General features: G+C 37.7%; 1 protein-coding gene across 2 annotated transcripts in view; it reads left to right on the top strand.

The window, feature by feature from the left end:
- The window catches only part of lama2 (laminin, alpha 2), a 246,784-nt gene that overhangs the window by 197,740 nt on the left and 36,214 nt on the right, over positions 1-12,830 (top strand). For both annotated transcript variants that reach the window (XM_088089255.1, XM_088089256.1), the window contains 7 exons: positions 583-721; positions 1,926-2,028; positions 3,408-3,524; positions 5,184-5,366; positions 6,910-7,064; positions 7,614-7,757; positions 11,455-11,588. In XM_088089255.1, the coding sequence (XP_087945381.1) occupies positions 583-721; positions 1,926-2,028; positions 3,408-3,524; positions 5,184-5,366; positions 6,910-7,064; positions 7,614-7,757; positions 11,455-11,588 (975 nt within the window). The remainder of the gene's footprint in view (positions 1-582; positions 722-1,925; positions 2,029-3,407; positions 3,525-5,183; positions 5,367-6,909; positions 7,065-7,613; positions 7,758-11,454; positions 11,589-12,830) is intronic.

Consider the following 12,830-nt stretch of genomic DNA (forward strand, 5'->3'; position numbering starts at 1 on the left):
ATGGCTGATAAGATACAGATAACAGATCATTTCTTTTTTTGTTGTTTTTCATTACTTTAAGGTATGAAATGTTCAGATGTAGTGATTACAGATGAATTTAACATTATAGCTCTTACCTAACCAAATATAACTGACATCCCTACAGTTAACACAACAAAAACAAGAGCAGTTCTGACTCTTCAAATTAACTTTTTTTAATGAATTGCTCTGACAATCTGTCAAATCAGAGTAACAGTAGATTGTATCACTCAGTAAAAACATAAAAGCTTTCATATAACAAAAAGCCTACGGCTGCTTAGTGTGCAGATACAACACTGATGAATGCAAATAGATAGACTGTTGTGCTCAAAAAATAAATTTCATAGAACATAAAGCCTATCCTAAAGCCTACCTTGCTGATTGCGATGGCATGTTTTCAACTGATCAGGCGCAGCAGTATTGCGTCACATGCGGCATATGCATATGCATATAAACCTAAAAAAATGACCATAAAAGGTCCCCTTAAACAAAATGTGCGTATAACATTAAAAAAAGAAATAAGTTGACATCAATTTCTCTCTCTTGTCCTCTCTTTCCTCACAGTATTTTGGCCGAAGCCAAGAATCTTTCCTTCAACGCAACAGCAGCCTTTAAGGCCTATAGCAACATTAAAGCAAATGTCGATGCAGCGGAGAAAGAGGCAAAGGCAGCCAAACAGAGGGCAAGTGAGGCATTGGCACTGGTAAGTGGACACGTAGAAGAACACATTCAGAAACACACACATATATTGACTAAATTCAAAATAGCAATTTCTTATTTAGGTAAGCTGCTTCCTCAAGGGTTTAATGAAGTATCCCATTACGTTTGTTATATTATCAATTCAGTATGAGAAAAACATCCTTTGCCCGATTAGTCTCCCTTTACATGTTTTCCAATACTTTCTTTATTGAATAATTGTAAACAGCACACTTTCACTAAAAAGCTGAAATGTACATGTAAACTATAATCCACGCAATGCATACATACTGTAAATACCAAATATAAGCATTCTATCTAGACTATGAAAGTGTACTCTCAGCGCAAGAGATGGTGTGTGTGTGTGTGTGTGTGTGTTTGTGTCTTGCATGCAGTAACAGTAATGTAAGCCCGGACTCTCCATTAGTCATGGATGAGAGATCAAAGCACTTCTCTGTCCCTCTTCTTCCTTCTTTTTTCTCTCCCCTCTCCCTCTTTCATTATCATGACCACACACACCTGAAATCTTCCTTTTTTCCTTCTTTTATTTCCTAATTTATTCATTTTTTCTGCTTCCCTTCTTCTCCCCGTTCTTGTTCTAGTTTCAAACACCTTTTTGTTCATTTTCCATTTGTTTTCTTTTGTCTTGGTTATATTCCTCGTGTTTGATTTTTTTCTCCTCCCTCTATAATAGTTTATTTTCCTCTGTTCTTTTTTTGTCTTGTGTGCCAATTTATTTATTTGTCCTTTCTTGAACCAATATACTACCCTTTTCTTGTTCAACCCATCTCCACTTGTTTGCATTATTCACCTCTTTTTTCTTGAAATTCTTTTCCTTTGGCAAGAAAGAGGTAATGGGCAGAAGGGGAAAAGGGCTAAAAAGACAGTGAAAAGAGGCAAAGACACAAAGGCAAAAAGGGGTTGAAGGAGGAGAATAAACGTGAGGAGAAGTTAATTCTGCTGAATGCATTTCTTAGAATACCATTTAGCAATGCAAAGTAGTGGTGCTTTGATCTTACAGAAAGGTAGTATGCAGATTATTGCACCTTTTTATGTGTGACGAACATATTTTTTAAATTCATGTGTGCGATCTAATTATTCTGGAAGCAATTATTGTGAAGGCATGTTAAGTCTCAGATTTTGCATTGTTGTTATCTCTGTGTGTGTGTGTGTGTGTGTGTGTGTGTGTGTGTGTGTGTGCGTGTGCGCAGGCTTTAGATCCAGAAGTCCCAGTAAAGGAAGCAGCTCAAGGTGCCCTTCAAAAGAGCCACAGATTGTTAAACGAGGCTAAACAACTTCAGAATGATGTCAAAGGTAACCATAAGTGTGTGTGTGTGTGTGTGTGTGTGTGTGTGTGTGTGTGTGTGTGTGTGTAATATACTGCACACAGGACACTACTGTACATATTGTAGTTGACAGTATAAGCAGTGTAAAGCCCAGTACAGTGAAAACTTGCGACTACTCGTAATGTGCTGCACTGCAACGTCCTGAAAACTTGCTAGTTATCATCAATGCAACAAGAAGAGACGGTGTATCGTCTGCATTGCTTTGACTGCAGACGGTCTTTCAAAAACTGCCTTGGACAAAAACATATTGCTGCTTTAAATAGTTCTTCGCTAACGTGGAATGTGTATGGATGTCACTCCTGAGGCCTGTTTACCCCTTTTCTCTCACTTTTCCCCTTGTGTTGCATTTATGTATTGTATGTGTTTTACTATGGGTTTATTTTTTTAATGGAACTGATTATGATTATGGTAAAATGAATAAATAAAAAACTATCTGCAGTTACTCCATGATTTCCAGGAATTGCGGGACTTTATTATAGCTGAATATAATTTGCAGCTATCTAGAAGATTAATGAGGTTAGTGATAGTGTGGTAATGGTTGCAATTGCAATTCTAGTAGTAATGAATGGCAAAAACACACAAAATGACCTGGGTTTCAGACAAACAGTATTCCCAACAAATACTTGACAATAAGTTAAATAACTAGCGCCAATTTATCAGTCAATCAGCACCTAAGACGTGCACATACGACGAGCAACAGCAGTGACGCACCGCCCAACATCAACACCCTGTGAGAACAGTAACTGACATACGTGTAAACAGCTGCGGGGATGTAAATGAGACAGACTCGGGCTTGGTGTGGACAGAGGGCTGTTGTCAGAGATCACCACAGCAAATGAACACGCCGTCTGCTGACAGTTTGTAACTGACACGGCCAGCGGACTTTGCTTTCAAGCTTATTGGCTGTTGAAACAGGTGACATGCCTTATGTTCTAAAACCAGACGCTGGCGACGTGACAAGCTAAATTGCTGGTGACAACATCAGCTGGCTTGAGTCAAGCTCAGACTGGCCAGTTCACACCGCTACAACTTTTTTTCTGTAATGTTCTAAAACAGATTTGTCTTGTCACAAATCTTCGGACTTAAGGATACAGGTGGGCAAGTAATTGTACCAGGAGCTGCAGTCTATAAATGGACTGCAGTAATATCATATACACAGTATACACAAGTGTTTTGTTTTATTCATTTAAAACAGTTTCAATTATAACAATGTCACTCTTCTCTTGCCTCTCTAGACTAACTGTCAGTCACTTTTCCCGTTAGGGAGGCGAGGAAAGTATCTTTTTATGAGCAGGCAGCCTGGCTTCAAATCAAACTACCATCATCATTTTTTTTGTGTGTGTGTAGAAAATGCAGATGGCGTGGCTGGGCTGAAGGGCAGAGTTAAAGCAGCGAGAGACAAAACCAAAGACCTGCTGAAAGCTGTCAACGGAACCATGGCAACGCTCAACGCTATTCCCAACGGTATGACTGCACAAAATACACAGTGTGTACAAAAGTGTGTGTGTGTGCGTGGGAGTGAGATGAAGAGAGAGTGGATCAATATCACTGTGCCGATAAAGGTCAGTTGCTCTGGTAAACTGAACTTGACACATGTCAGTACTCACAGACACACAGAAATGCACTGCAGTGATACTGAGGTTGTTGAACCGCAGTGATGCACATGGCTGCATTTGGATCAACACGCAGAAAAGTGTTAAATACAGCCACTACAACTTGTAAATGGGATGACCCTGGAGGTTAACACAACATATTTATTTCCAATTTAAATCCCTGCAAGTGAGTGAACCCAAAACTGTAACATGTCGCAGTCGGATCACTCCAGACTAAATGGTTATCAGTTTGATTTTTACAGGATTTACCTGAGCTGGTAACAAAATCAGATGTTTGGTTAGGGCTGAGGTTCAGCAATGATTATCTACTGTTATCTACTGATGGGTTTGCAGTTTCAATCATAAACACTAATCCTGGTACACACTCATCTGCAGCAAAAACATTTGGTCTTCATGGTCATAAATCTACAGGAGAGTAAATAAATTCCATGATATTAGGTGAGCCAGTGATAAACAACAAAAACAATATTTTACTGATTATAATGCTGCGTTCTTTCAGAAGTCAAAACTGGGAATGATGTCATATCCAAATTGACTGCGTTTGACTTTGATAAGTCAAAATACCAATAGAAGCAGGAGTAATACCAGTTCTTGCCAGATTTACTGTTGTTTGAAATACAAGTTGGTAACAACCCATTATGTGGTATTTTGTGCATACAAACATGTAGGAACAGGCCCATAGATAAAAGCTGGACACTGCTGTGTGTACAACTGTTAATAAGACACAACAACAGAACAACAGAAGTGCTAATAAACAGTATGTTAGTACAGCTTTCACTACTGCTGATGTGCAGAGCAGCTGACTTGGATTTTGTGTTTAGGTTCAGAAATCCTGTTGAACAAGTGTTCCCAATGTTCCAGTTGAAATTTTCAATGGGAACTCAAAAATTCAGACTCCCATTGCAGATGGATGCACCATTAGTGACCTCGATACACTGAATGTACTACAAGGTCAATGTGGAAGTGTACAACGGGCCAAAGCTAAAGATACAGTATTTCCCACTCTATTTACGTATATGTAAACAAACTATGAACTTTGTGCTCATCTGCATAATACACTGTTTTTACAGCTAATATGCAAAACATTAATGCACTTCACCACTTGCAGTCAAAGGATTTTATACAAGATCTGTGTCAACCAATGGCAATCAAACACTGTCTTTAAGGAGTTATTAAAAGTACGTTTTGGTATATATTTGATATATATACTTTTTATATATTTATGTTTGTTTTTGTTGGTTTGTGGTGCTCTCTTTCAATTGTAAATAGCTCCTAATTTTTTTCTTGTACGTTAGGGCAATATTTAGAGTTTAGAGAAAAGTATTTATAAAAAATAAGCTCCGTGATATCCATCATTTTGACTGACCAATATACAGCATATTGTTGGCAGCCCAATAAAACACAAAAACATCGATTGGTCCAAACGTATTAATGCTATGCTCCTTATAAATGGATGTAACGTGAATCACTTTTTCTTTTTCTTTTTTTTTTTTTTTACATTGTCTGACAGACACAGCAGTAAAACTTGCAGCCACAAAGGCTGTAGCAGCAGATGCTAACGCCACGGCCATAGATGTCCTGGAGCGCCTTGGGGATTTGAATCTGCGACTGTATGGCCTACAGAGGAACTACAGTGAGCTGGAGGACACTGTCAATGCGGCCAATCACATGATCCAGGACCCAGAGAAAAACAGTAAGGTTCCTCACTATTGGTAATTGACATAGTAACCCAGTCTAGTAATAAAGTGGTGCAGGAGTGAGTTAGCATTTTTGCACTTCTGGCTCTCAAAGTCAGTGTTTTTTTTAATGGGTTTCTGGTTAGATGCCTGAAATAACATCTGTGGTTAACACAAGCTATAGAGACTTTCACATTTTGTTCTACGACAAAATATGTCAGTAAATCCCCCACTTGTGAATTTTGAGGCTTTTAGGTGTCAATCAAAAAGTGGTTGCTATCAAGTCACTAAATAAGAATACAGAACGTCATCACGCCAAACATGGCTTTACAGCCTCGAGGTGATCTTAAGTCATGCAACCTTGCTGTAGTAGTTTATAGCTTAATGTTCACATTTTATCTATGCTTCAAAAATAATAAAAATGGATTTCGTTTTTAAAGATTTTCTCCTGAAAAAATCTTGACGTGTTATGAACATTTGTTTGCCTCAGAAAATTTAATATTTTCTATATTCCAGTTAACATTTTCTGCACTTGATTAGCATTGATGAAGACTCTGTTTTCATTGAATGATTAAATATTAAGAAAAGGTCACTTGCAACCAGCACTCTGAATAATGTTTTGCTACTGAACTGCTTCACAAAATTGGTTTGTTTCCTATTTACCCTTCACTTACATAATATTGGGTTGTACCATCTAAACATTCTAGTTTCATTTTTTTGGAGATACGAAGTTAGTGTTTCAGAGCCACATAAACAGTGAATTCAACCAAACCTAATATTTTTTCTCTCTGTCTCTCCTCTCTTCAATCCCCACAGCCATCAGTATGTATATTTAAATTACCTTAGCATAAGCACTTATGAAAGTGGTGCACCAATACTATGTTGTAATTACCACATAATGATGAGAGTAATGCTGCTTCACTGCCAGCACAATTTTCAAGGCACTTACTGGCTTTTCTTCCTGAAGTCATTTGTTGGGACATTTTCAATTACCACTTAAAACACTGTATCATCAGCAGCATTGTGTTAATGTGGTGTTTTGGGGCAAAATCAATTTGTCAACTTTGTCAAAATGATCTGATTTCAACAACAGTATTGGAGCACCACCCATTAGTTTAATGGCCATCTTTAAAAGCTATACAGTAAAAAGTAGTTGCTTCTAATAATTCGTCCGTTCTGCTCGGCTCCGCTTGAGCATGAGAGCTCTGCACACTGCAAAGCATGGAGCTCTTTTTATGTCTATCTCTCTCTGTCTTTTTTTCAGTTTCAAGCCTTTACAATATAGTAAATAATGTGAAAAGGTTCTCTTTGAATGCTGAGCTACACTAATTGTTCGGCTCTCGCTGGCTTCTCCATCTTTCTCACTCTTCCTCCATATTTCTTCTCCGTCTTTGAGTAATATCGGTGATTTCTTCTGCTGCCGTCATCTGTCATTCTCTCCTCACTCTTTTCACGCTACCTCTCCATGCTCTCTCAGCAATAACACTCTGTAAAATGTTGACGATAACGACTACTGCGCTGTTCTGTATCGCTACTGTACTTTATCTCTTCCTCCCTCAGTCCATGCTGCAGGAGCTAAAGTGAAGGATTTAGAGGATGAAGCTGACCGGCTGTTGGAGAAGTTGCAGCCAATCAAAAAGCTGCAGGACAATTTGAGGCGTAACATCTCACAAATTAAGGAACTGATCAACCAAGCCAGGAAACAAGCTAACTCAGTAAGCTGTCAACACACTCGACATGTACAAGCCTGGTCATAATTAAGAAGAGTTTAAGTGTATGACGACACAGTCAGACAGTAGCTTTACAATCTTTTACTTGGATTACAGATTTTAAAGGCCATAAATATCTCTCTCAATATTATAAAGTTAGTGTGTTTTAATGCATTTATTTCTTGTGTATTATTTATGCTTTTCTCCCTGAAGATGCATTCTAGCATTGTTTATTTCTTTGTATACATTTTGTTCTTAATATTTTATTTTAAGATTTTTCCAAACGTTTGGCTGACATTTAAGTGAAATAGGCAGTTCAAGTTAGTCAGTTTTGGTAACAGCGCCAATATCATAAAGTTTCAGCAAGGTTTACATCAAACATTAGAAAGACACAAGTCAGCAGCTGACAACAGACCAACTTTAACTCAGTTTTACAATAATTTGTTTCACCACGTATAAAAAAATACAAACTAAAATACAACTTTAAAGCTTTGGTGAAAGATTCTTTACATGGATCCTTTTTTTAAAAAATGTTGTATTTTTTCCTCTCTTCAGATCAAAGTTTCAGTGTCATCAGGTGGTGACTGTCTCCGTAGTTACCGCCCTGAGATCAGAAAAGGGAGGTACAACACCATCATCCTTCATGTTAAAACCACCACACCTGATAACCTGCTCTTCTACCTGGGATCAGCCAAATATGTAAGTGGTGAAAACTTACTGATTAAATAGCACATGTTATCCCAAATCCACGAAATTCACTAAAAGATTCAAAATCCCTTTTCAGAACTACAATAGTAAGTACACCTTGTCCTTACGGTTTTGTGCTCATTCTCATTGACCTGTAAAACTTTTCCAGAAGCTTATCTTGACCTAAGATATAACAAGAGCGCTATATCTCAAGAACGCCTCGAGGGATTTTTTTCAAATTTGGCACAACGGATGCATTTTGATTTTGAAGGTCAAGGCAATTATGGCACATATGTCTCAATCACATGAGTACAATGTCTCAGGAACACTATGAAGAAATGTCCTTAATTTTGGCACAAATGTCCTCTTGGACTCAAGAATGAACCGATTAGATTTTGGTGGTCTAAAGTTAACTGTGACCTCACAGAAAGTGTTTTTGGCCATACGTTCATATGCTTATTATCATATATGTGATGACATTTTATATGCACAAGGTCAAAGGTCACCTTCATTTTAACACCATAATAATTCGCAAATACACAATCTGGCCATTACTTAATGTCATAGCTGACGAAAAGAAGGGGAGATAATGGGGCAGATACTGAATTGATAACATAAAGCTAATGTGTCCACCTTAAAAAAATGGTTTATAGATCGTCTGATCTTCCAGATTAACAATGTGTGTGAAGCATCAACATTTAAGAATTTGTAGCGTCTTTGCAGCAACATCCATATTTGAAGCATTTTCAGGTGTTATGGCTACGTATGAGTCTGGAAAGACATGGATGCAAACTGTAACCGCAGTTTGACTGGTTTGCAAATCATATAACCAGACAATAATTCTACATGTTTTTTTCATTCATTTGGCCACATTATCAAAAATGTCCTCACAAATATATATAATGCTAAAACACAAACACTCTTCCTTACTGTGATTTATCATTTATGTAGAGACCCAAAGATATCATTCAGAATTGTATTTGCAAGATAATAATGAATTGCTGTATATTAACACTCATTAAGTGTGTTTGTATAACTAATCTGTCTTTATGGCTCTGGGGGAAAGAATCAGCCATAACATGACTCTGGTATTATTGCTAACAAAATAGAAAATCCTGTTGACATTTTCACATTTTTTAAATGTTGCATATTAAATCATTAATCATATTTAATACAATGTTGAAGGGCTGTATATTGCGTAGCATTCATCATACTTGAAAATGCCTGCTTTTCAAAGGTATGTACTTGCAAAAAAATACACATGCACAGAAGGTAACACACTTGTGTTCCTCTCTCTCAGCCAGACACGCGCACAGCCTACACACACTCCCAGAGTGATTTGTCTAATAGGAGAATAATTAATACTTCTTGACACTTACTCACTAACACCCGTATGAACATAGCAACCTGCTGTTTTAAGGTATCACTGATAATCCCTATGTGTGCATATGTGTGGGTATGTGTTTATGTATAAGTGTGTGTGTCCAAAGGAGAAGAAGCAATTAACGACAAGTTTATGTTGCTATCTGCTTTAGCCTGATTTCCCCTGAGAAATCACTGCTTTGCTTCATCTGACTGGGAAGTGTTGAATGTGCATGCACATGTGTGTTTCTGTGTGTGTTCCTCACTAATATTCTCTAATAGTGAGGAATCTAGTATGAATAGTAATGCTCTGCTTGTGTGCGTGCGTGTGTGTGTGTGTGTGTCTACCATTTCACTAATAGTGTGTAATGCTAGTTGAATAATAACGATGCTGCCCTGTGATCTGTGCTAATGAATAATCGCCATTACCCTGGAGAGACTAGAGAGATAAGTGTGTGTAGTTATGTGTGTGTATATGTGTGTCATTTGTGTCTTCAAATGTGACTTCCTAATAATCTCTAATTGTGCATAATACTATATGAATAATAATGCTGTGTGTGCGTGCGCCTGTGCGTGTGTGCGCGTGTGCGTGTGTGTGTGTGCTTCAGAGACAGCATCCAGATGAGAGCATATGCTCCAAATTCTTATTAATTTTTTTGGCTCATACATAAGTAATACAGCCATTAATCAAAATACAGCAAGATCCTGTGAAAATCCACTTATAGAGACAGATGGAGAAAACTTGAGCCTTTGTACCCTCAGAATAGAGCAGAGCTGTGTGTGAAGCTGCTCCACCGTTCGCTCGTTCACTATTCCCTGCATGATAAATACTCTATAAGGTTCTCCATAATAAGTAATAAATCGAGAATGTGGATACTTATTAATCATCATCTTTTCGCATCACCACCAACAGTGTTGTATAATTCCCGTATTCTGTCATCTCAGGAGCGGAGGTGAAGCATTGCATGATACAATTTTCAACAACCAATACTTTGTTATTGCTTTACTTAACAGTAAAGTGAATAAAGTTCATTCTTTGCTGAAGTGGATAAACACTGTATTCACACTTGATGGCCAGATATATATCTGATGACCTCAATGAGATTTGTGAGGTCTGATGATCAGTATGCATTTCTTGCCTGAGCTAAAACTTGATCTTGACCTGTTGTATCTGCTATAAGATTATAATGCAGTCATTCAAATGCACAATAATGTCAGACTGAAAGGCCTGGAGGCAGCGAAATGAAACTTTTTTTGTGTGCAATAAGTAAATCCACTACTGACAAAGCTACTTTCATCAGCTTTTCCTCCCAGCTGGTTACGTTGCTGGCCCTACACACCAAGCAGATGATTGGTGTACCTCTGGCCCTTGTTGGCCTTTGTCTGCTTTATTTATTTATTTATTTATTTTCCTGAGCAATTTTGCGCGTTCAAGTGGTGGTGGCAGGGCAGTCCTTCAGTGAATGAAACCACTCTGATTCGGTGCCGAAACAAACTTGTCTTATAGATTGTGTTGGTAATGTGCTAACTGGGTAACTAGCATCAAGATGCTCTGGCTTTCTTTTTTGAATGGTTTTTACAGACAACCGCCATCTGCTGGTATGAAGGCGTATTTCCTCTCAACAGCATTTTTGACCATGACCAACACTTGGGAACATTTAATTTGTTCCTCCAGAGACCACGAACTCTGTAGCTGTGCAATTTCAATTCACATTTATACAAGGAAAACCCACCCCAGACATAATAAAACAGATATATAGTACCACCGTGTATTGGGACTGCAACTAACCATTATTGTCATTGTCGCTAATCTGCCCATTATTTTTCCATTAATTGTTCTATCAATAAAATGACAGAAACTGTGACGTACGCCCTGTGTAATATCCCAGAGTCCAAGGTTACATGTTCAAATGGTATCTTTTATCCATCCAACAGATCAGAAATCCAAAACATTTCATTTTTTAATTTTTAAATGCTCAAATTTAAAGAAATACTTCACCCCTTCAAACAATCATCTGTATACCAGTATTTTTTGATTATCAAAATACTTGCCAATAAATTTTTTGTCAGTCGACTAATAAATTAACTGACTATTCATTGCAGCTCTACTGTATAATGGCCCTTTACAACACTACATGTTTCACTAAAGTAATCAGGCTTAAAATTAGATTATGTTAAGGTACACCAAAACTAAATAACATAGATAGGCCAGCTTTCTTGTTGCATCTTTATTTCTCTCTCTGTCTCTCCTGTCTCCTTCCTTTCCTCTCTTCAGTTCCTTGTTGACACAATGACACATAACATTCAATACATAGCACATTCAGCATATGTCTTCTTTGCATTTCAGGTTGATTTCCTGGCCTTAGAGATGCGCAAGGGGAAGGTGTATTTCCTCTGGGACGTGGGTTCAGGTGTGGGGAGGGTTGAATATCCTCATCACACCATCCATGATGGGAACTGGCACAGAATCGAGGCATCTCGGTAAGTCGTTCGCACACACATACATGCTCATGCTTTGTTTCACTGACACGTATTGGCATTGTTTCTTATACAAACTGGCTTTCATTGCCAACACTGATGTTGGCTACAGCATAAAGAATATCTTACGGTTCACCTTGGAAAAGTTGAAAAGATGTGGAGTATAGTGATGACACACAGCTAATGCACTGACATTATAGCCAGACATACATACATATGTATACCATGCACCCGCATATTGAACTTACAATGTTAGAAAGTGGCATCACAAAGAAGATCCATTGTAAAGAGACAGATGCACGTACATTCAAATGTAAAACACTTATTGCTTCTCCATGTCCCACTCTATGATGGACATCAGCAGCTTGTTAGTAAGACGCAAACACTCAGTATTTTAAGACCTTAATTTTTATATATGTTTATTTTTGATTTTAAACAAAAATACAGTGATCTAAAAACCAAAATGAAAACTAGGTTTAAAAAGCCTTTGCGAACTCTCAAGACTTGAAACATTTAGTAATTTGTTACTTTATATTATTCTAATTATCTTAAACTTTTTAAAGTCATTTAATTTGGCAACAGACCAAAGTTACTGTGGAAACGGCAAATGTGGTTTAACACTGCAGTAACAGAGTTGTTGGGGCAGCAAAACAAACTATTGTGGTTTTAATAAAGAAGTGAGACGACATTTGCTGTTTTTCCATCATTTTGTGAGCAACTGTGATCTTATTTTATACTGCACACAGCGTGAGTCTGTCAACAGCAAGGCACCTCACTAAGTTTGAGCTATGCAGTCTGTCGCCTGCAGCTCGTCATCTAACAGCTCACTGTGGCTGCTCCTTCCTGTTTCATTACTTCAAACTGATCCGCTCTTAACAAATGCTGAAAGTGGCCATTGTCTTGTTTTGTAGAGGCATTTTGGATGAACGATAGCACTAAGTGCAAGGCTCACTGAAAAACACATTGCATTTCCTGTGACTGCTTCATAGTTAAAGTCATCTCGTGTTGTAGTTTAATGTTTCTTAATGTGAATCTGCAGCAGCAGGAAATGTACGGTTTGCATTAACATTGACTTCTGTGAATGTGAACCCCGAAACCTCATAAAATATTGCAGTACTTTCATTAAGTGCACCATAAGCTCATTCAACATTGAGATACTGCACTCTGCAATGTATAGTGACTTTACAGACATTTATTTGAAATTAATATCTTTGAGATCTGTACTTTAAGCATCTCTTTTGTATT

The sequence above is a fragment of the Plectropomus leopardus genome, chromosome 16 (genome assembly GCF_026936395.1).
Source record: "Plectropomus leopardus strain MGB_pleo_1.0 chromosome 16, ASM2693639v1, whole genome shotgun sequence".
Taxonomy (NCBI): Eukaryota; Metazoa; Chordata; class Actinopteri; order Perciformes; family Serranidae; genus Plectropomus; species Plectropomus leopardus.